A 24,576-nucleotide genomic window follows, 5' to 3' on the forward strand; every position below is an offset into this window, starting at 1 on the left:
TAGGTCAGGAGCCTCAAAATTGGCTTAATGCTATTTCCTAGGGCTAAGTAGATACTTCATAGTCCTCCCAGCCTCAGCAGTGGAGTTTATGGCCCTGTGCAGGGAATCCCACTTGGGTCTTCCACCTTCTGGATCTCCTGTTTTGTCATTAGGTTAACAATAGTCTCAACCTCTCCTCTCCTCGAAGGAAATGTTATAGGAAATTCTAACAGCTGCATGGAGAAAGTCCAGTGGAGGGCAACAAAAATGATTAGACGACTGGAGCACGTTTCTTATGAGGAGAGACTGAGGGAACTAGGCTTATTTATTCAGCAGAAGAGAAAAGTAAGGGGGGATTTGACAGCAGCCTTCAACTATCTGAAAGGGGGAGGGGAGTCCAAAGAGGATGGAGAGAGGCTGTTGTCAGTGGTGACAGATGACAGAACGAGGAGCAAAGGTTTCAAGTTACAGATGGGGGAAATCTAGGTTGAACATTAGGAAAAATTATTTCACTAGAAGGTGGTGAAGCACTGGAATGGATTAGCAGGGGTTGGTCTCTATGGCCTCCTGACCTCTCTTCCAACCCTATGATTCTATGGTAGTCTCAGAAGACATAAAAAGACACGAAGAACCCTCTGTTAATCAGAAAAGGACTAGCATAGAGATTTCGTGGTGAATTATGCATAAATAACTAAATGTTTTCCTATCCCCCAGAATCAGAGGTGAGACTAAAGAAAATGGTGTCCCACAGAACATGAAATCACAGGCTGTTCACCAGCGCCTTTCACCTCCACCTGGCCAGAATAAGTGTAACCCCACAGCCATACACAGAGCTATCTCTGAAGTGTGCTCCACTTCAAGACAGCTTCCCCCATCTGATACAGTAGTTCTGGAGTGACCATGTAAGAGAACTGTGTGCAATCTGATTAAATGACAACCTAATAAGCAGATTTAATTGTGGAGTTGCATAAGAAGTCATATGGTAAAAATACAAAAAGCAGAAATTGGGAACTTAAACACTTTTGAAATTCTCATCCTAGGAGCAGACGCCCTATGGAGTTCAGTGGGACTTGTGTTCCTAAGGGAGTCAGCTGCTTTTGAAAATCATGCCTTATAGCTTTCATTCCTTTTTCTCCCACAAATTGTACTAAATTCTGTTTTCTAACTATGAATACTAAGTAAAGGATCTATGATTAAGGTCCATACTATATCAGTGTGTTTCTACCCAATTTACTATGTGGTTTAGCTGGGTTTTTTTAAACCCATTAGCCACAATGGTAAATAAAATTTCAGGAATGTCTTTAGAACAGGGAGAGAGGTGCTTTTGCCATAGTGATTAAATGGAAGGAAATAAGTATTCTGTTTTTTCTCTCATCATAGTCTGTCGTATATTGCCATGGGGGGCGAATTGGATTCTTTCAAGGAGATATCCGTCTCTTATCAGATGATATGAAAGCACTGCGTCCAACCATTTTCCCTGTTGTACCACGATTATTAAATAGAATGTATGATAAGGTAAATTTCATTTATTCTGTTTATAGTAATATAGTCAGCAATTGTCTACTAGTTAACTTGGAGACTTCCCGTAGGTTTGGTTTTTTTCCAAGACTCTTTTTGTGTCTCACTGCAAATATATTTGACCAGATCTTCAGTGGGTGTAAATCCGCATAACCTTTCTGAAGTCAGTGATGTTATGTCTACTTATACTAGCTGAGGACGTAACCCACTCGGTGAAAGTGAAATTCTCTGTATATAGGTCCTGTTCCTACTCCCACTGCATTCAATGGTTATATTCCTTACAATGTCATTGGTACAAGACAGTGAAACATGAATCAAACTTGGATGTGCTAATGTTTTCTCTGTTTTTTTGAGCTACTTCTAGAGCTTAGTTCTCACTTTCTGCTGGCAGTGACAGGAAAGAGATGATGGTCGATCTGAAAAGAATTTAAATATTGCAAGCTCAAGGCTGACTTGTGGCTAAAAATCCTTCTTGCTATGTGACAATCATCTCAGAACTCTGTGGAAGATTTTTTAAGAGGATAACGTATTTAGTAGGCATGTTCAGTATGGGTAGAGTATTTATCCTAAAAGTAAGAGATGGGCCTGAGGCACAAACTATTGAGCAAACTTACATAAGAATGTCCATACTGAGTCAGACCCAAAGGTCCATCTAGCCCAGAAGCCTTTCTGCCGACAGTGGTCAGCACCAGGAGCCCTGGAGGGGGTGGACTGAAGACAATGATCAAGCAATTTGTCTCCTGCCATCCTTCTCCAGCCTCTGACAAACAGAGGCCAGGGACATCATTCCTACTCCCTGGCTAATAGCCTTTTATGGACCTAACCTCCATGAATTTATCTAGCTTCTCTATAAACTCTGTTATAGTTCTAGCCTTCACAGCCTCCTCTGGCAAGGAGTTCCACAGGTTGACTATGCGCTGTGTGAAGAAGAACTTTTGCTTATTAGTTTTAAACCTGCTACCCATTAATTTTATTTGGTGTTCATTTCACTTTCAGTTCAAATTTGCGGTTTTGGTTTCTCAATCTCTAGATGAGTACAGGGAGTATTGTTATGAAGATCCAGTTTGGGCTGCTGTCTGATGAAACAAATAAAGATGGGCACCATCGCCTCAACAAATAGCAATGATATTTGTATTAGCTACCAAATATTCAAATTGTTCAGCCCTAGAACTATATCCTTGTTTCACCTAATGGTTCATATCATGGCAATCATACAGAAACATGGTCATTTAAATATAGTCAATGCCTCTATTCTCTTGACATTTCTCTTATGTTTAAGGGATAAGTAAGTACATTTGAGAATAGATTGAAACAAACACAATTGGTATATCTACAACTGCACTGTGGTCGTCTTAATTATACTGCTGGCATAACAGTAACTTCACTGACATCAGTACAGTGGAGTCTGCTTTGCCCAGTGATAAAGCTGATATCTGTGACCTTAATCATAAGGATATTAATCTGTCATGTTTTCTGTCTGAGCTGTGTAATCTTTCATGCCCTCCTGCATTTTCTTAGATCTTTAGCCAAGCAGATACTCCATTGAAACGTTGGCTTCTGGAATTTGCTGCAAAGCGTAAAACTGCTGAAGTTCAAAGTGGAATCATTAGAAATGACAGCTTATGGGATAAACTATTTTTTAATAAAATCCAGGTAAGAACATGGAAAAAGCGACTGTATAGCTGCTGCTCAAGAAATAAAATGGCATGAAAATTGCAATTTTTCTGCTAGACATTTTCTGCTAGAAATTGTCATAGGTGTTAGCTTGGCTGATTTGGAAACAGTGGAACTGAAAGAAGGAACCCAGAGAGGAGAGAGCACCATTTTTCTCTTTTAAGAGAGGCATTAGTTTAATCCAGTGTTTTTCACAGTGGCCCATGGACTGACGCTGAGAAAGCTGCTACCTGTTCACTCTGGTTTGTTTGCTTACTGGCTCAGCAGCCACAGAGCCTCGCTGCTCCCATTGGCTGCGGTTCTCCATTTGCAGCCAAGGGGAGCCACGGGAAGTAGCATGACTCAGGCTACTGCTTTCTGTGGTTCCCCTTGGCTGCATATGGCAAACCACAGCCAATGGGAGCCACGAGTCTCCATGGTTGCGGAGCCAGTAAGTAAACAAACTGGAGCGACCCGGTAGCAGCTTTCTCAGAATTGGTCTGTGGAGCACTTTAAGAAACACTGGTTTAATCTGCTTATTTTTGCTATGACTTTGGGCACTTGGATGAAATCAATCCCTGTGGTGAGTGTAAGCACAACATATAGGTGTCATTTAGGTATTGCTTAAGTGCTATTTTATGGACTTAACAGGTGCATAACATGAAATCCAAGATGGTGAAGAGGCAGCAGAACACTCTGCTGTTTCATGTAAAATTTTAGGAATCTGAACAAATTTCTATTTATTATTATGTATGGGGAATAAAGTGCCAAAGGGTCTGTTTCACAAGAGCTAGGCCACCAGAGAATTCCACCCAGAAGTTATAACTACACTATAGCTTCTTGCGCAAAAACATGCAAATAAGGCAAAGCGTGGAATATCACTGCACCCCATTTGCATAATTAGCGAGGCTCTGTTTTTGTGCAAGAGGCTTTTGTGCAAAAAGGAACCGTCTACATGCAAGAGCCGTTCTTCCACAGTTTTTTCAGGAAGAATAGCTCTTGTGCAAAAGCCTCTTGCACAAAAACGGAGCCTCCTTAATTATGCAAATGAGGCATGGCAATATTCCATGCTTTGCCTCATTTGCATATGTTTTTGCACAAGAGGCTATAGTGTAGACACAGCCAGAATGTTTAGTTTTATATTGAAATTCAGTACGTACTTCATATACCTAAAATGTCCCAGGTGAGCCACTATAAAACAATGTCTCAAAATATTGGGGACAGAGGCAGGAATGGAAGAAAAATAGCTATATTCACACAAAAATGGGCTTAACAAATCTATTTTCTCTGGGTCTTCCTGCCTCCTTAATCATCCAGACACTCTCGGGGATACAGGGTCCCATCCCTGTGAATTCAGCCTATTAATGAGATAGAATTGTGGGTTTTTTCCACTGAGACCCAGCAGCAAGTACTGTATGTATTTGTGGTGATCCTCCTCTGATTCCGCGCCAGTCAAGCTGAAATAAAAGAAAAAAGTGGACGGGAAAATGTATTTTTGCTAAAGATATTTAGGCTGTTCCAAAATCCATTGAAAAATTCTATTGATTTCAGTGACTTTTGGATTAGGGCCGTTGTACATATCCTAAACCATTTTCCCCTAGGAGAAAGCATAGAAGGCCACAGTTAAATAGTTAAATACCTATGCATTTAATATTCAATTGAACAAGAGGTAAAGGAAAACAGAGTATCTGAGGGCCTGTTGGAAGCAAGCAGAATAATCCTGCTGTTTGCTGCAGGGTTCCTCAGTAAAACATGATGTGTTATATCACTCTCGGAAGTTGTGGTTAATTAATTTTCTTATTGGATGACTTATCCAGTGACCTGTCACTTTATGTTTAGCTAGCTAAACTGACTGCTCCTTTCCTCTGTGAACTGCTCACCCTCAGTCTGCAAAGATAAGCATTCAAATCATGCAGACCAGGCACCAGTCTTTCCAGATACAAGGCAAATCAGGATCTCCATTTATTTAGGATCTAGCAAAAATGAGAGTGACCTTCTTAACCTCAAAGCCTAGAAATTACAAGAAACTCTTTGCCTTCCTTTTTGGACTTTCAGCATAGCTGAAAGGTGATGATGGGGTTGATGTAATACCATACAGATACTTGTAGGACATCAACATTAAAAAAGGAGCGGAGTTGTTTGGAGTTGTTCAGGGAGGAACCACCAAAGCAATATGATAAAAATGAGCAAAAAAAATAATGGTGGCAGAACATTAGGTTGATTTTTGTCCAAACCATAAAGTCATACAGAGTCAGGTGGATCAATGCCCACTTCAGCATGAAGTGATGAGGTCCCTCTTAAGGTCCTGGCCGACTCTACATTTTTATGATTGTATACAGGCACATCTCTGCATCTATGCCAGGCAGTATTGACTTTTGAAGGCACCATTTGGGCAAAAAGGTCTGCCTATGCAGGATCAGTTGGAAGCTAAGACTGTGGAATAGTCTTAAGAAAGAGAGTGAAGGAATCCCTAGTATTTATTTGAATAGGGACTAGCCAAAGCACAGTGGGGGTTGGTTTTGTGTTTGTACAATGGCTAGTAAAATTGTTTCCTGGTCCATGATGTACGTGGTTTCTCAGAGCTATGATCAAGACTATCATTTTCTATGGAAGAAGGGCTGTTTCTTTGGGGGGGAGGGGTACCTCAGTGCATTTTCTTTCAAGATTTGACTAAATGTTTATGCTCCTATGGAAGGCTGAGTTGTTGTGGTTTTTTTTTTTTTATTTTATTTTTTTATCATCTAACAGGCAAGCCTTGGTGGATGTGTTAGGATGATTGTCACAGGAGCTGCCCCTGCTTCTCCAACTGTTCTAGGGTTCCTTCGGGCAGCACTTGGATGTCAGGTACACCACATCAACAGTTATTCACATGCCCTGCTGGACTAGCTATTCTAGTTGTTTAGAAATAAAGGGGACTGTATATTTAAAATAATATTTACCATCATCAGCCACAATAGACATTGTTTTTTTCTGGAGGGTCAAAGATATGAGTAGCAAGAGTGGGTTTGAACCTCAAAAATCAGACACCGCTACAAACTACTCTAAACTTTGGGGAGTTTGGATCCAGGGCTTTCACTATTTCTATATAAAGGTAACCAATAGCAAAGCTCAGCTCTGGATCTGGATGCAGATTCAGGAATATCTGGATCTAGGTGTTAGAGGGTTTATCCCTTTCCCCCATCCACTTCCCTGGTTCTTCTCACATGCACAGAGAACAACAATACCTAAAGTCCAGAGATGCAAACAATTCAATGGGGTTAGCTTCCAGAAAGCATGAATCTAGTTTCCATTTTTCCCCTGGTTCCCATGTTTTCTTCCCCCCTACTTCCTGTTTGCCCCTAATATAGAGTGATATTTTCAGGTATACTTTAGCCCAAGGCTACTCAACTTTGGAAGCTCCGAGAGCAACAAAGATACTCCCAGCACATGCCGAGGACCACAACTTAAGTGTGGTTGCATATACATGCAACTATATGCAAATAGCTTCTTTCACACTGATGGGCATGAATACAAAGATTAAGGCAAAACTATACAACATGCAGGCCCCATTTAAGTCAGTTCTGCTGATATTAATTAAATGCAATATGTACCTGATTTCCACCCATCTGACAGCACTTTTAATGAGCAATGACAGTCTGGGAATTTAACTACTAAAATGCATATCAACAGAAGACCATTATATTGACTTTTTTTGTTTGTTTGTTTCGGCTCCTGGCCATGTGTTGAGCCATATGTAAATCCAAACTGCACTGCAGGCCACAAACACCACTGAGCACATGACCCAACCCAGGGAGAGGAAGAAAAGGGAGGAGGCAAATATGTGTGCCCCAGCATCCCTGGACCCTGGAGTACCAGGGAGGGAGGAGGCCACATGGCTCCAGCTTCCCTGGCTCCTGGAGCACGGGGAGGGTGGGCACTGGGGGCAGCAATGCTCCGTCCCCAGAATGCCTACAGCAGGTGTTCTGAGGGTGGAGTATGGGCGGGGACATGCCTGGCACTTGGTAAAATCAAAGCCTTCCCCCGTCTATGCTACCGGACACCCATGTATGTAGGTCCTTGCCGGCCAGAAGGCTATCAGCCTGTTTTCTTTAAACCTTCAAGGATCTTTCCTTTACCTGGAGGCATTAGATTGGATCATCTTTCTAACAGCCCCAAATTGCCTTATTTCTGTGTGACTGGTTTGGAATGTGATAGACAACTTGTGGCCTGCGTGTCACATGCAGCCCACTGGGACTCCATCTGTGGCCAGTGGACCCTCTGGCTGTCCTCCAACCCCAAACGCGTCTTCCACACTGTGGCACACTGGAAGCCTGTACTTCCTATTCCTCCCCCTCCCTTCCAGCACTTTCAGAGCACCATGAATCTACAGATTCATGCTCCTCCCCCACACTCCCAGAGCTTGAATGCTGTGAATTAGCTTCTTTGTGGCTGTTCAAGCTGAGGGAGAGAGGGAGGGAAAGGAGAGGAGTGGGGATGGAGTGTGAATCAGCGGCTTCATGGCATTCTAAAAATGCTGGGAGGAAAGGGTGAGTAGGAGGAAGTGTGGGACTCCATTGCACAAGAGGCAGGGGAGAAGGGGTCATTGAGAGGGTACGCGGGCAGCAGGTGGACTTTGGAGACACAGACACATACTGAAGGGACCTTTCTAATGTTCTGGAAACAAGGTGCTGGCTACATTGGTTATTGTAGAATACAGGGAGTCCAAGGAAACATAACTTGTACTCTCCTAGAACTCTGCTCAGTTGGTTGGCAAAGCTAGTGGCCTCTAGAAGTAGTTGGTTGACAAGCCCCACCCATCTCAGATGCCTGAAGTTTACCAGCAAAGAGTTTCCAGAAAGCTGCTCTTCACTGATCTGCAATACATTTTTGGAAAGAATTGGGTTTTTCTGAAAGAGGTACATGCTACTTTATTCAAGCAACCACTAGCAGTACACTGTCCTCTCTTCCCACTATTTTCAGATCCTTACTGTGATGTTCATTCAGGACCGTATATAACAATGTTTCCTATACAATTTGGACCAGAGCAACTTTCCCTGTCAATTTCAAGTGTATGATTGCTACCATCCCAATCCCAGGATATTAGTGAGACCAGCTAGTGAGAAGATAATATCTAAATACTATTTCACCCAATTTGTGTCTCAAACCATAATGCAGCGTGTGACTTAGAATTCACAGTATTGTGCAACCAGAAAGAAACTGAACAATGTTCAGATCATATGTAAGTGTTATTCTTTCATCAGATTCAAAGCTATATATCTTTTTGTCAGGTTTATGAAGGCTATGGTCAAACAGAGTGCACAGCAGGATGTACGTTTACTACTCCAGGTGACTGGACATCAGGTAAAAATTATAGTCTCTTTGAAAAGGACAGAATTGTTATTCTATTTAGATTCTACAACCTGTAATGTCTACAGGATACTTTATCATTGTGCTGAATAATTGGGATGAATTCAGTGTTCATGAAAGTGAGGCATTAATGGCATTAGCCAAAGACAGTTAAAATTTGGTTAGATGCTATGCAAGTTTCCCTAGAGAGATATGGAACCATTCTTTGGTACTGATCTGCAAAAATCACCCATCCTTTTTACTTCTGGCCTGCCTTCTGCAGTGATTTACTCATGCTATTGTATTGTACTTGTCAGATGTACCACTCCCAACACAAAATAGACCAACAAATTAATATTCACTTGTCCCTAAAATCAAGCTTTGAGCACAGATGCAATGCCAGATAATGGGAAAATGAAAAGATGCTCAGTGATTAAAGTTTTTCATCTGATTATAAGCTCCCAAAGATTTAAAAGTATAATAACCTAGAATCTTTAAACCAGGCTAACTTAAATCAGAATCCATCATCTTGTCAATGCTCAGCAAATAATAAGAGTAACGCAGTATTAATTATCAATTTTTACAGAAAGGCATTGGAACAGGCATTGGAACTAATTCATTCAACTGAATACTTGCATAAAAACTGGACACAAATGATTGATTAAAAACCTCTCCCTCTTCAGCAGTAATTTTCTGTGATTGGAGTAGAGCACAGAATGTTTTTCAGTGCCAACTGCCGTGCATTAGGATGTTTTTCTGCAAAAGTAGAAAAGGCCAGTTACCTACTAGGAGATGCACAGACAAGACAATTTTCCGTCGTATTTTTCACTATGTTTGTTTCACATTCTCTCTTCATTTTGGTACAATAGTCAGCTCGGGCAGATGACCATTTTGTGGGACCCCGGAAAGCATAATTCCGCGGGGCCCCCCCTTTGCCATGGCGCATGCGCGGTGATGCCATGCGCATGCGCGGTGGCGCCACGGCGCATGCGTGGGGCTTTTTGAAGCGCGGGGCCCGGGGCGGCCGCCCCGTGCACCCTTCCCTATATCCGCCCCTGAGTCAGCTCATAATTAATGAACTCACATTCACAAATCTATACTAAGGACTGGATCCTCACTTTTGTTAAATTTGTTAGTCCTAAGCACACTTCACCCTAGGCAAATATGTGAAGGATTCTCCTAGTATAGATGGCAGAGAAACTGTGTACTTTGCCTTTCATAGGAACCATTCCTTGGGATAGACCTGAACACCTTGGACCCTGTGATCTCTGTCATTGACAGCTGGAGTGATTTAGAGTAGTTAAAGCAGATACAGTTTACTTTGAAGAAATTGAAAATGAATGTAAAGGCATTGTAGCTGCATTTAAAGCCATGGTAACTCAAAGGCTTAGAGTTTTCTAGATGGTGCACAGAATTGAACTTTGTGTTCTGTTAAGTTACTCTGAGTTAGGTCTTAAAAAGAGGGATTGATTGAATTTCCGGTTGGTCAGAGGAAGATGGTAAGGTGAAAGGGTCCTGTATTGTTACACTTTTTAAAATAGGGTGCCAATTCAGACCGGTTAAAGGATTCTGCACACAGATACACTGAATGTCAGGCTAGAAATATGTGATTTGCTAATAACCTCCTGAGTAACATTTATAGAAAGAAATGATAAATGACTTTTTAACTTTGATTTGCAGGTCATGTAGGAGCCCCTCTGCCCTGCAATTTAATCAAACTGGTGGATGTGGAAGAGATGAATTATTTTGCTTCCAAAGGAGAAGGAGAGGTATCATCTCCAACATTAGATTTTGCCCCTCAGTAGTTAACTCTTTGAGAGAGGCTGTCACTGTGAGCCATTTGTTACTGCTTGTATGTGAGAATCCTTTTTAAGTGCCTCTTGTAGTTATAGATGCATTCTATACACCAGTTTAGACTAGAAAGGAAAAAAGAGAACAGAGGAACAGGTCAAACAGCAGTAGAGCATCATAGTCTTTATGAGAAATACAGCATATTTTAGAGAACCTACAAGTAGGGCTACAGCTAGTTACTTTTGAAGGGGCTGAGGGTCCACACAAAGCAAACTCTTACATTGCTACAGAACCCCATTGACTCTACTGGGATAGAGGCACAAGGATTCACCTAAGTGGTAGGAATGTAAATGGTTAACTGGTAAGTCTCACCTTACCAGTTCTGGTTAACTGGTAGGGGCTAAAGCAGCTCCCCACCCGGCCTAGGCAGAGGGGCTGTTCCAGCTCCGTGGGGCTTGCCAGAGCAGCCCCTGTCCGTGAGCAGCAGGGGCTGCCGGCTCCACTCCTGGGAAGCCAGCTGCAGAGCCTGCAGCTAAGCCTCTCCAGGAGCCTCACTCCCAGGGAGGTGGCTTCCCTGCCAGTCCCGCTCCCTGTCAGGGGGGTTCCTGTCTGGCTACACTCACGGAGAGGCTTCACTGAGGGCTCTGCACTGTATAAAGCTTATTAAAGCCTTATACTGCAGAGCCCATAGCGCATGTAACTGCTATGAATTGGTAGCAGTTGCATGGTTACATTTTTAAACAAATTTTTACATCCCTAGTAGATCCCTTCACAAGACTAGGGCCTAGGGTTATAAGGATCAATTCGTCCAGGTGCATGCAGCCTTAGTTCAATGAAACGCTTATTGAAATAAATAGGACCCTACCAAATTCCTGGTTCGTTATGGTCATTTCATGGCCACAAGATTTGAAAATTAATAAATTTCATCTTTTCAGGTGTTTAAATCTGAAATTTCAGGTGTTTGTAGGCATGGGGATCCCAACCCAAAAGGGATAAAAAACTGGTTGTAGCCGGACTCTGAAAGCAGCCACCACAGAGCTTCCTGCAGCTGCAGCAGGTTTCAGGAGGTGGAAGTGGTTCTGATCTCCCCCATGCTGCTTAGAGCTCCCCAACCAGGGGTTCCTAGCTGCTGATACTGTCTGGCTTGGGAGAGACAAGACTTATGCTTCCTCTGCATGGCTACTGGGAGAGATACCCAAGAGCACCCTGCAGGGAAAGAACAAGTCTTGTCCTGCCCCAGTTCTGCCCTGACTAGAAGCTAAGTGCCCTTGAGCTGCTGGGAACACCCCAGCAGGGACATGGGATCCAACTCCACAAGTGTCCTCCAGCTTCAGGAACATCTGGGTGGCTGCCCAGTCCCAGAGCATCCTGCAGCAGGGGGAGGCATCTAAAGGTGAGTCTAGTCTCCCCATGCTCCCACACGCAGCTGCACAGGGGATAGACAAGTCCTGTCAGTCCCCAGCCCAACCAGAGCTAGGAGCCTACTTTGCTTGGGCAATTCTAGAAACAAGGGGTCATCTGATCAGGGTCGTCCCTACCAGTGCTGGTGCCCTACGCACCTTTGCCCCAGCACAGAGTGGCCGCTGGTGCTGAAGCTGTGGTGTCAGAGGGTTGCCAACTTGGATGGAGTGACAGCCAGTCCATCTGGTCTGGGAGTGTTGGCAATCCTGGGGCAGGGAAGGAAGGGAGTCTCACCTGCAGCCTCAGGGCAGCAGGGGGAGGGCATGAGCAGCCACGCTGCTGGTCGGAGAGAGGTGGCGCTTTGAAGGGGAAACCACTGTTTCTCTCTAGCTTCCGGCTATGTGGCTAGCCCCCGAGACTGCCAGAGTTCTCCAATCCCCACTCGTACCGTTCACTGCTGCCTGGTGAGCAGGGGTGGGCACTAGGCTTGCTGGGGGCAGGGGATGATCACATCTTTCAGCAAAATTGTTTCTTTATAAAAATATGTGGAAGATTGTGGTAGAATATGCATTAGCAGTTCATTTTTCTATTCTCATGAAATATTGTCAAAAGACAATTTTAGGGATGGGAGGGGGAGAAGTCCAGAAAATTTCACACTCAAATTGACCATAGTTTTGCATCATCTTGTTTTCCTTCTTTAAAAAAACCACAAACTACTCTAGATATAAAGTGAGTGGTAGCATAATTTAAAATGTTTTATTTTATAGGAGCACTCAGATGGGAAAGAATCCACTTCTTTAACATTTTGATATAATTCCATAACAAAACCTCTGGATTTTGTCAGCAACCATGTCTCTTTTGCAGATATGTGTGAAAGGACCTAATGTTTTCAAAGGTTATCTAAAAGATGGGGAGAAGACTGCTGAAGCTCTGGATAAAGAAGGATGGCTTCATACTGGAGACATTGGGAAATGGTTACCTGTATGTACTGAACAGTTTCTTAGTTCTTGTGTAAATTATATATCCCTATGTAAGTTCTAAGGTGGTACACTTACATTTTCAAACAAGTCTGTGTCTGTCTGTGCACGTGCACTTGTTTTTTATGTGTGGAATAAGGAGTTGGTGTATCCTCAGAGTCAAGTCCACCCAAATGGGTACCAGATACAGGTCAGCTTTATGCCTGAGTATAGCATAAAGAAAAGTTTCTTTGCTATCTCATTAGTTCATGTAAGATATCAAGCAGATTTGCTTCTCCCCAGAGGCTATCTTAATATCTAAAGTCAATCACTCAAACCTTAATTAATTTTTGAAAGAGATGACACTGGGGAGAGTGAGATCAGTTCAATTACTACTGAAATTGGGCCACCTCTCTGGCAGAATGCTGAAATCAACTCACTTGTTTTAAAGACCAAGCAGCTTTTTTTTTTTTTTTTTTTTTTTTTTTTAAAGGAGTACTGAGTATCCTCAAATATAACTCAAGTCAATGAGAACTGCTGGTTCTCAGAACTTATGAAAATCATTTTTTTCATATTTAAACTCCAATAATATTTGAGGAACAATCAACATCTACATTGAAACATATTTTTAAATTATCAGGTTAAAAAAAAGATCCTACCTGGAACAAGAGATGTAAAGACAAATTCAAAACAAAACTGGGAAACCTCTGAATAATAAAGCATTTTCTTTATCTTTTGAGTTTTTTAAACATTATTCTGGACCTGGTTTTACACATGCAAATGCATGCAGACAGAATACTTTTTTAGACTGGAAAAAAATGAGAGGAGAAAAGACCTTTTTAATTTTTTTTATTTTATTTTTAAATTTTGTTTCTTACGGGTTGGGACAAAATGGCAAATACTGTATAGTCATGAAGTATTTTTTGGTTAAGTCAGTTATTCTGACTACCACAATAGCACTTTCCTTGCCTGTGTGATTACAGTTTAGTTTAATTTATTTTGGAAGTTTGGATCAAAGCCCTGGTCTATACTAGGGAGTTATTTTGAAATAACTCCCCTTATTTCAAAATAACAAGCAGAGCATCCACATTATCAAGCCCATTATTTCAAAATAAGGGGCTGGTTATTTTGAAATAACTCCTGCTTTCCATGAGGAATAACACTTATTTCAAAATAGTTACAGTAGAATCCTGATAATCCGGCACCTTTGGGACCTAGGTGGTGCTGGATTATCAGATATTCTGGAGTACCGGGAGGTACTATAAGGGGGCATACTCCCAACCCAATCCCTCTCCTCTACCGTCCCCCAGAGCCAAACACTTCCCCTCCCTGCTGTAACCCAGTCCCCCTTCTCCCCCAACCTTATGTGCAGGTCCCAAGGCAGCTTCCTGTGCTCAGTGGCTGGCTGCTAGCAAGTGCAGGCTGGACACTGTGCACGCTGGGGACCATGAGCGGAATGGCATGGGGCTGCAAATGTGCATGTGGCTCACAGTGGCCCGGCTGTGAGAGAGGCTGATTGGAGCACTTCCGGGTTCCAGTTGATGCCGGACTATTGGGAGTGCCGGACAACTGGATCCCAGACAATTGAAGTTTTACTGTATTTCAAAATAGCAGTTGAGTGGACACTCTGCTGCTGCTATTTCGAAATTAACTACTCCCCAGAGTCATTCAAAGTAATTACTCCACAGTGCCTCCTGGGGCTCTAAGTTGAGGTAGCGTGTCCACATTAAGCAAGCCTCCCTCAGACTAATTTCAATGCTTCCCCATAGTGTGGATACGCTATTTTGAAATAATTATTTTGGGAGTTATTATTTTGACATAAGTTATTTTGAAATAATTTCCTAGTATAGACATGCCCGAAGAGACTCCATCATGGCTGACAGGCTAAAAATACATCCTGTATTTAAGAGACTATATTTATCAAAAATGTCCTCTGATCCATAAAAACTCTTTTCCAAGTGAAGGCTACAAGGTTGATTAAAGTCAACATTTTCTGCTGGGCAGCTGAACCCCCCGTAAACCCTGGGAAGGACCAGTTTTCTGGGTTCAAACACTCTTGCTCTGATCTTTTTTCTGCCTGGATGGTCCATTCTTGCTGGTAGGCAAGCAACTGTGCACCTCTTACTAGTTTTACTGTTAGCACTTTAATTGAATGAAGAGTTCAGTGCAAAAATGCATTGCTTATGGGGCCTGTATATTCAAATAACAATGTTGATAACCAACATCTCTCTTTCCCAACAGACTGGGACACTTAAAATTATTGATCGGAAAAAGCATATATTTAAACTTGCTCAAGGAGAATATATTGCACCTGAAAAGATTGAGAATATTTACATCCGCAGTGAGCCTATTGCCCAGATATATGTGCACGGAGACAGCTTACAGGTAAAATGTAACACTTCAAACTAATTTTAAAGCCAGATCCTGTGCTAGACAGGACCTGCGCCTCACACTTGGGTTACTTGGGTGACCTTTCTACCCCTGACCTCCCTCCTTCTCAATTCTGGAATTGGCTACAATCTCTGGTTAGGCCCCCAAACACTCAAGCAACTATACAAAGATTAAATGTGCAAGAATCTAGTTTAATTGTCCTCCTTCAAATCTCTTCTTAAAACTCTCCTTTGCTGTGATGCCTATTAAAAAAAACTTGAAAAAGGTTAGGCTGCTGGTGTGCTGAACCATTGGCATCAACTTTTAAAAATAGAGAACAGCAGAGTGCCTGCTAGAATGCACTTTAATTCACAAGTGTGGGACAAGTGCAGGACCATGCATCACTAAAGTTCTGCATTGGACCAGCAGTTGAGGTCTGTCTACCAAGTGCTTACGAAGATGGGCAGAACTAGTCTCTGTATTACAACAGAATAGTTGGGCTCATATTTTCAAAAGTGGCTTCTGAAATGCTGCCCATAATTCTTCTCACTAATGTTTTCTGTGTGAAAAATCTGCATTTGTGTACAGGGTGGAAATAGTTGCATGTGTAAGCATCCAATTTATCCATCAGTCGTTGGTGTTTTACATACCACCAGGTGCAATTTCATACACCATAACAACTACCCCTAACAACTAAAGACCAGGACTTTTACAGGGTTCAAAAAAGAACTAGATACATTCATGGGTGATAAGTCCATCAATGGCTATTAGCTAGGGCAGGAATGGTGTCCCTAGCCACTGTTTGTCAGAGGCTGGAAATAGATGACAGGAGGGGGATCACGTGATGATTCCCTGTTCCGTTTGATCCCTCTGAGGCACCTAGCATTGGCCACCGTCAGCAGACAGGACACTGGGCTAGATGGACCTTTGGTCTGACCCAGTGTGGCTCTTTTGATGTTCTTACTCACTGATCATGCCCCTGAGCCAAACATTTCCCTGACATCAATATGATTTCTCTAGATCAGGGGTGGGAAACCATTTCTGGGTCTGGGGCTGCTGACCTATAGAAAAATCTGTCTGGGGCTGCACATAGATGAGAAGCCAAAAAAAAAAAACCCACCCCAAACTGTCATAGATATGGCCCAGAGCTTAGGAGGGCCCAGACTAGTAGATTTTGTGTACTTCAGCACCATGGAAGACTGTGGGGGAGGGGGCTGGAGTGCCAGCACAGGAGCCCTGAGCCTTAGGGCTGCATCCAGGCAAGCTGGGGGGGGGGGGGGGGGGGGGAAAGGAGAGGGGCGCATATGGCTCCTGGGCCTTAGCTTTCCCCCCCCTGCTCTAGATGGTCAGAGATCCATGAATGGAACAATGAAAAACAAAATGGACCAAGATCCACTTTCACTTATACTACCATAAAAGCAAAATAAATTTGTTCGCTTCAGTGCAGAGTTGAATTCAAATTGCAGAATCTGAGCCAAGTTCTGACATATGTTAACTGTCATTTTTGGACACTTTTATCTTCATCAGAAATACTTTCTCATGAAATTTGATCCAAATAAAGTGCTTTATTGAAATTATTAAACCTAGCAAACTAAGAGAAATTAATTATGTACTAAAATATTTTATGTTAAATATGGGTCTTTCCTCAGTTGATTTTATTTATTTATTTATTTTTAAATGAAACAGGCCTTCTTGGTTGGAATTGTTGTACCCGATTCTGAAGTGATGCCAGGCTGGGCAAAGAAAAGAGGATTTGAGGGAACACATGCAGAGCTCTGTAAAAATACGGTGTGTCCTTAAAAATACATACATGGGTACATTTAATTAATCTCAATCTGTAATATCATGCAGGAAGTGCTAGCACTGAAATAAAGGTATGCACACATAAAAGAGAATAGGCAAACCAAGCTTTTAAACGCCTTAACATCATTGTTATTTAATAGCACTACTAATGTACTTGGCACTTTCCTAATACGAAAGAAGACAAAGTCATCAGTAATCTTGCACCTGCATATTCCACATTTTTCCCCCCAAGCACTGGGCATTGCCTGCAGTCAGACACTATACCGAACTAGATGGCTCATTTGTGCAATTACGCCCATTCTTCTGAATGTTTCCGTGTATATATATCATACAATCTTTTTCTATAAGTAAACCTATGCAATGTCTTTTTTTAGATGTGTATGAAAGGTAACACTTTGTTTGTTTGTTTGTTGAACTCAGCTGCAAAATTAATAGTTTATAAATAATGGCAAGATGCAAAGTTTAAGGGAGAATATTCTGCCTTGGTGGCTAAAATTAGGCATTTATATTCATAGGTAGGCACCTTAATAAGCATGTCTAAAAGAGTTTGAAGGATTACAGCTTTAAATGTCCATCCTCGGCCATTGTAGTTTGAAAACGTTAGCCTTTACATTTTCTATAAAAGATAAAGAGCATAAAATATTATTACATTACTCATTTATAAGACATTCAGACAAGTTTTCTATTTATAAAGACATTTCTTTTAAAGCAGCATGCTACTTGACATATGAACTGCCAGAATCAACAGCGTATTTGTGCTTTGATCAGTAAAGTTTATTTTCCTAATGATTAATATAATTGGATGTAAAGATGTCTTTTGAAAAGTAATGGATAATTATTTATTCTCATGCAGGAACTGGCAAAAGCAATAATGGAAGATATGGTGCGGCTAGGGAAGGAGAGTGGACTTTATTCTTTTGAGCAGGTATAAGAACATTATTCCTTATGGTCAAATAACATGCCATTTATGATGAATAGGCAGTTGTTAGTATGCATCATATATACCCTAAATGTCTGATTATAGTGTGTCTGTAAGTAATTATAGCTTGCATTTGTGTATTTCTTAAATCCTTTGGTCCCTAAAGAATGCACCAATATTGCCACAAAGGTCCACAGTAATTAAAGCCTCATGATTAGTATTTTAGTGGTTCCATGCAGGAATTTTGTGAAAGCAGCACTATACCACTGACAAAATACTTTCTTCTTTCGGTTAAATAAGGACTTTAATCCCTGATCTAACTTTCCACACACAGCAGCAGATTTGGTGGGAATGATGGGTGCATAGGCAATACAATAGCATGCTCTGTATAATCCTTGATGTAATCACCAGAGGCCAAGACCAATATTTTTAGGAGCCTGATCCTACTCTCATTGAAACCAATGTTGCAAAGTAGGATCTGGTCCACAGTTACAGTATAATTCTGGTAATGACCTAGAAAATACTGTACAACTGCTCTGTTTATTTTCAGTGCATGCACTAATCCTTTCTGACGCTTGCCTAAATATTTTCTGCAACAGAACTACAAACATTCCAGAAGGAACATTCTGAAACTGATGCAGTATTTCATGGTGTAAGCGATAATATTGATCAAAACACAAAAAAGGCCAACATCAAATATCTCTAAGTTAATATTTTGTCTCTGTTAAAATATTAATATAAAAGTGAATATCAGATTCTAAGACATTAATTATTTAAAGGTCACTAGTAAGCTTCATTTGTTTGTCCATTTTTTGCTTGAGAAGTCCAATGAAAATCTAGTTTGCAGAAGTTCCTGAAACCATACGTCTTGTCTCCATTTTCCTGACATTTCCATAACTGCTTAAAGAAATTCCACATGGAGTGAGGGTTATAATACATTAAATTGGCTGTCTAATAATTACCTTGGGTTGTTCCTGCCCTAACTTTCACAATATGAATACCCGTAACTCACCAATTCTACTGACATGCATTAAAAACAGTGAGGTTATAATGAAAACTTAACTTCAATACTAAAAATCTAGGGAGAAACTATGCAAAGGAAATTCTTGAATGTATTGCAATTTGAAAACAAGTGCCTTCTGTGTAGAGTCTCCTGTGTAAAGCAGTATGTTGTTGTTATGACCTAACACTGGGCAGATTATCTGACCAGTATGAATCATACAGAGAGTCCCTTGGCATGGGTTCAGCTTCCCTGTGGATAGAGTTGGGTGAAATTTTTCACACAAATAGTTTATTTGCTAAAAATGCAGTTTCAGTCAACCCAACTATTGTTGAGATGTGAACTTGGTGTCCTATGTCCCAGGTGAATGTCCTAATCACTAAGGCTATGTATACGCCACAGCATTATTTTTGAATAACTAATGTTATTCTGAAGTAACCTAGTCTGCATCTACACAGTAAACAGTTATTTTGACATAATGTCAAAATTAATAGTGAGTTGGGGGATTTCTTACTCCAACTCCTATAACCCTCATTTTACGAGGAGAAAGGTAAGTCGGAGAAAGAGTGCTCTAACTCTCACTTCCTGCTGTGTAGACCGCACCAAAAGCTGAAATAAGCTATTTCGACTTAAGATACGCAATTAATGTAGCTCATGTTGTGTAGTTTATTTTGGCATTAGCCCTGCTATGTAGATGTGCCCTAAGTTACAGAGAGTATCTGGTCTAATGACTATTGGCATTAACTAAATAAAGCAAACCCGAGAATTTTTAAACAAGTTCAATTAAAAATCCTTTCCCCTCACAAATTGCTCCACTTCCACTATCTTAATTCTTGTGATATCACCATTTCACTAGTTCTCCAGTAACCCCAAAGCACTTCTGAGCAGAAAAGTTCTGAATTTCCAATACATAAAAATATGTTGGAGAGTAGTAGATTCAATATATTCTGCATGTTTGTCATAGAGATTTTTTTAAAGAAGTTACAAATGGTATGTGAATTTACCAGAAACTCTTTTCTTTGGCATTGGACGGTATAATTTTTCTCTAAATCTTTTCTTGAATCAAGGCAGGATATTGCTAATTTGAGGAATCTTGTAATTTGTATCAAACTCTTTCATACTGTTTTATATAGCTATAACATCAAGCCATAAAGTTTACCATTTTAAGTACTACGATGATGATGATTTATGTAAACATTTTGTTTTTAATTGCATATAATTCAACACATTTTCAAAAGGTGTTCAACTTAAACAATTTAGAAAGGACGAGTATTTCAAAATCATGCCTCCTTATTGTGTCTCAAGTGAAGCATACAAAAATTACAGTGCTCAAAATCACCAGTCCCTTTTAAAAGTCACTTTGCCACAGTATGTAAAGAAAGTATTTGTGGTCCCTTCATTTTGCCCCTGGAATATAATGCACATAGGGAAAAGAAAGCCACAGCTATTCATGGAGTAAAAAGGCCGTTCTTATACCACACTTCCTACAACTTCAGTCTGTCAAACATGAAGTGGATTGGCGATGGACAAAAAAGGCAGAGGATGGCTAAGGAGTCCTATCTGAACCCTGTGAATCGTGGCCAGCAGCCACGCACAGATGTATTCTATAGTTCCCCACCACACAGCACCACCATAAATATATTGGAAGCACAACCACCTGCCATCTGTACCACGAAGCCTCCTGCTGTGCTCAAACACCAAGGGCAGCCTTGTCAAATGCTGTTTGCCTGGGACTGAGTGATTTTCATTACTATAACTGGTCACTAAATTTTTTTTTTTTTTTTTTTTTTTGGCACAAGCATCATCATGTTGATTTTGGATCTGAAGACTTTTATGCCTAGGCTAGTAAAGCGACATGAAGGCCGTGTCAGTGCTAGTTAGCAATTTTGGGTAGATGTAAACCTATGCTTCAGAAAGTGCATGTCCCTGAATATAATTTCTTCTTCTCTTGACTCTGACACCTTCCTATCTTCTGTGACCCTTCAGCTACGTGGAAATGTTGTGATGGGGAGTCACACATATCCCCAAAAAATCAGAGTGGCTCGAGCAGATGGGAAAGGTGGCTATGTTCCTTTGCTCTCATGATGGCTGTGTCTACATTGGCACCCCTTTCTGGAAAAGGGATGCTAATGAGACCAGTCGGAATTGCAAATGCCGCAGGGGATTTACATCTCCCCCGCGGCATTTGCATGAACATGGCTGCCGCTTTTTTCCAGCTCGGGGTTTTGCTTACTTTCCTTGAAAGTAGGAATAAGGGATCTTCCGGAAAAGGGCTTATTTTCAGCAAGATTCCATCTAGACTGGCGCTTTTCTCCGGCAAAACCCCGAGCCGGAAAAAAGCGGCAGCCATGTTCTTGCAAATGCCGCGGGGGATATTTAAATCCCCCGCGGAATTTGCAATTCCGAAGTGTCTCATTAGCATCCCTTTTCTGGAAAGGGGTCCCAATGTAGACATAGCCTCACTGTCTGGTTGGCAGACCAGACTGGAAACATACAGTATTTCTTTTAAGGCTGGGGGGTAATATTTTTGTGGGGGAGTGGTATGAACCAAGGTTTATGGAGCAGGGTGAAGATGATGGTAATAAAAGCAAGAAGGACAGACTGATTGAAAACTGGGGAGAGACAACCATTGTACTGACTGGTGGTGTTCAAACTTCCCTTCTCCACTCTGTTAGTGCTTCTTAGTTCTAGCCTGCAACTAGAGATGTAAAATCCTGTTTAATTGGCTAATCAGTTAAATATTGTTTAATCAGTTAACTGATTAAAGTGGGAGGAAAGGAGGTTGGAGCGGCTCCCAGCCTGCCAATGAGCTGGAGCACCTCTTTTCCTTCCCCACCGCTGCAGGCAGGGGCTATTCCAGCCCTGTCAAAGCTGGAGTGAGGCTTAAGGGTGAGACTCGTCAGTTAATTGGTTAAACCTTCAAATCCCTATCTGTAACTCAAATCTTATATCAGTCCTGAGCATTCTGTTAAACGAAGAAGAGTGCATGGATGCTTTGGGATATGGACAGACAACCAGTGGGATTGCAAATGGATCCAAGAAAGTCATTTTTTGCTGATGACCTAAGCAGGATAGTTACAATTTCAGTAGTTTCGATTAGTACTACTTAATAATGGATTATGTTAGTTTAGTTTTGCCATAAATATTTGCATTTTCTATTTCAGGTCAAAGCCATTTACATCCATTCTGATACATTCTCAGTACAAAACGGCTTGTTGACACCAACGCTAAAGGCTAAGAGACGAGAGCTAAGAGATTACTTCAAAAAACAAATAGAAGAGCTTTATTCAAGTGTCTCCATATGAAACTTTAGGAAAATTCTTCTGAATAATGGACTTTATAGCAATATTGAAGTGCATACTCAAAAGTACAGAGCCAGAATGACAGAGTTGAAATGATTAAGCATCTGACTTTGTTTCTGAACTTTTTGTTGTTCCAAGACCTCACCATTGATATAACAGTAACTTTTCTTTTTCATCAGCTGTAGTATCTTATCTTTTTACAGTATATAAACTATAGGAGACTACTGAAAATTACACAATATACCCATAAAAACTGGCATAAGTTCCAACAAATCTTAAGTATATCATGAAAGATTATGTTGTTGTTAATTCCCTAAAACTTTACTGATTACACACCAGGAAAAAGGTATGTGATATATCTGTTGATATGATTATATTTAATGTTACAGATTAGTAACTACAATCCTGGACAATTCAATTGTGTGGTCTGCCTCAAACATTCAAAGACTGGTCATGAAAATTACAACTAAATCTGTCTTCCCTATATAGAACTTCAAGCTAGCTACTTGGCCAGAGGTTTTTGTTGTTGTTGTGGGGTTTTTTGTTTGTTTGTTTGTTTGTTTTTGTTTTTTTTAATAAGTGATAGCTTTTATACGCTGCAGGACATGAATTCCATTGACTTTTTATGTAATCATCAACGATCACACTCAAGGTATGTCTACACAGCAAAGTTATTTTGAAATAACAGCCGTTATTTCAAAATAACTTTCCTAGTGTCAAACAAGCCAACTGCTATTCAAAACTAATTTGAAATAACGGAGGACTTATTTAGAAATTGGTAAACCTGATTGGTAAACATGAGGAATAGCACCAATTTCGAAATTGCTATTTTGAAATAAGTGCTGAGTAGATGCTTATTTTGAAATAGGGGGCCTCCAGCCCTTCCCAGGGTGCCCTGCTGGCTGCCCTGACAACAAGGTAACTTCTGACCTGATGCCCTGCCGGAGCCAGTTCTGACTGGCCTTAAATGCAATTCAGCGTCCAATCAGTGTGGACGCACTATTTCAAAATAGCAAAAAGCTATTTTGAAGTGCATTTTGTGTGTAGACACGTTATTTCAAAATAAGATATTTTGAAATAATAGTTATTTTGATAATAACTATATAAAAAAATAGATATTTTGAAATAACGCTGTAGTGTAGACATACTCTAACAGAAGCTTCAGAGGGGTAGCTGAGTTAGAACAAGGAATGAATCTCATGATTTTATTTGTACATAATATGCCTATTAGGTCTAATGGAAAAAGCCAGAGTAATATCACTTTGTAATTGCAAAAATGTTTTAGGAAGTTTTAGAATTCTGTTTCTTTTTCTGTGCATCTGAACTTAGTTTATAGCATGGCAGATAGAACTTCGGGTACGTCTAGACTACATGCCTCTGTTGCCAGAGGCATGTAGATTAGGCTACCAGACATAGTAAAACGAAGCGTCGATTTAAATAATCGCCGCATCATTTAAATTTACATGGCTGTCGCGCTGAGCTGACAAACAGCTGATGCGGCGATTATTTAAATTGCCGCTTCATTTTACTATGTCTGGTAGCCTAATCTACATGCCTCTGGCGACAGAGGCATGTAGTCTAGACGTACCCTTCCTTAAGGGGCTGATTCAACACGCTATGCCTCTGGGTTCATAAATGTGCAAGCTGGGAAGTTTGTGGAAGCATTCCTGGCTCTGTGGCAGACTGATTATTCAGAAGGATCAGCTTCCTGTGGGAGCTTCAAAATAGAAAGTGTCACAAGAAGAGACTAACTAGTGTAAGTGAGCTCTCTCCCTCCTAGGCTCCCTTGTTTTCTTAGTTTATTGCTTCACCTGCTGCTAATGCTGTGCAGTCCAATCAGATTAACTTCCTGGAACAGCTGCAGGTAGAGGAATGGAACTCTGGCCCAATATATGAACTATAATTGTGAACAGTATCCAGTCAAACAAATCTACTTGCGAGAAAGTGTAACACACATGCCTTGTGTGTAGAATCAGTGCTGGACAGAGGTATGGGTGAGCCGGACAGCTGCCCAGGGCGCCAATCCACAAGGGGCACCTGATGGCAGCTGTAAGGGGTGCGTGGCGTCCCTTGCAGCTGCCATCAGGACATCAGGAGCCGCGCGCCCGGCTCCCGCGGCACCAGTCCCACGGTGCCGGACAGCAGTGCTCTTGCCCCTACGGCTGCGGGGCCATGCATGGCCTGGTGCGTGCACTAGCAGTGTGGGCCAGGCCGGGCTGGGCAGCGCATGTGCCGTGCACCCCACGGGCGGGCCTGCGCATGTGCCCTGCACCCGGGGGCGGTGCAGCCTGCCTGGGCCCAGGGCTCCAAAACGGCTCGGGCCGACCCTGTGTAGAATAGTAATAGAGATGTAGCCATGTTAGTCTGGTCTTGCAGAAACAAAAGACAGGACAATGCTGCACTTTAAAGACTAATAAGATGGTTTATTAGGTGATGAGCTTTCGTGGACGAGACCCACTTCCTCCGATCAAATTGTGGAAGAAAACTGTCATGATGGTGTATATGGTCATGCCAATTTTCTTCCACAATTTGACTGGAGGAAGTGGGTCTGGTCCTCGA

The 24,576-nt window shown here is 41.4% G+C and overlaps 1 protein-coding gene and 1 long non-coding RNA gene across 5 annotated transcripts in view; one reads left to right on the forward strand and one right to left on the reverse strand.

Moving 5' to 3' along the window:
- Positions 1-24,576, forward strand: part of ACSL6 (acyl-CoA synthetase long chain family member 6) — a 124,713-nt gene that overhangs the window by 96,931 nt on the left and 3,206 nt on the right. For 3 of the 4 annotated variants that reach the window (XM_006116077.4, XM_006116076.4, XM_075900364.1), the window contains exons 12-21: positions 1,360-1,494; positions 3,016-3,150; positions 5,899-5,994; positions 8,418-8,490; positions 10,156-10,244; positions 12,532-12,648; positions 14,865-15,008; positions 16,680-16,781; positions 17,650-17,721; positions 21,880-22,704. In XM_006116077.4, the coding sequence (XP_006116139.3) occupies positions 1,360-1,494; positions 3,016-3,150; positions 5,899-5,994; positions 8,418-8,490; positions 10,156-10,244; positions 12,532-12,648; positions 14,865-15,008; positions 16,680-16,781; positions 17,650-17,721; positions 21,880-22,020 (1,104 nt within the window). In that variant the 3' untranslated portion in view covers positions 22,021-22,704. Of the gene's footprint in view, positions 1-1,359; positions 1,495-3,015; positions 3,151-5,898; positions 5,995-8,417; positions 8,491-10,155; positions 10,245-12,531; positions 12,649-14,864; positions 15,009-16,679; positions 16,782-17,649; positions 17,722-21,879; positions 22,705-24,576 lie in introns of those variants that run through there. The other variant, XR_012896353.1, reaches the window with a different exon arrangement.
- LOC112544642 (uncharacterized) overlaps positions 10,253-24,576 on the reverse strand; it is a 34,750-nt gene continuing 20,426 nt past the window's right edge. The window contains exons 2-4 of the long non-coding RNA XR_012896355.1: positions 17,320-17,412; positions 12,723-12,847; positions 10,253-10,391 (exon numbers count right to left, since the gene is read on the reverse strand). This is a non-coding gene — a long non-coding RNA (uncharacterized LOC112544642). The remainder of the gene's footprint in view (positions 10,392-12,722; positions 12,848-17,319; positions 17,413-24,576) is intronic.

This window comes from Pelodiscus sinensis, chromosome 17 (genome assembly GCF_049634645.1).
Source record: "Pelodiscus sinensis isolate JC-2024 chromosome 17, ASM4963464v1, whole genome shotgun sequence".
Taxonomy (NCBI): domain Eukaryota; kingdom Metazoa; phylum Chordata; order Testudines; family Trionychidae; genus Pelodiscus; species Pelodiscus sinensis.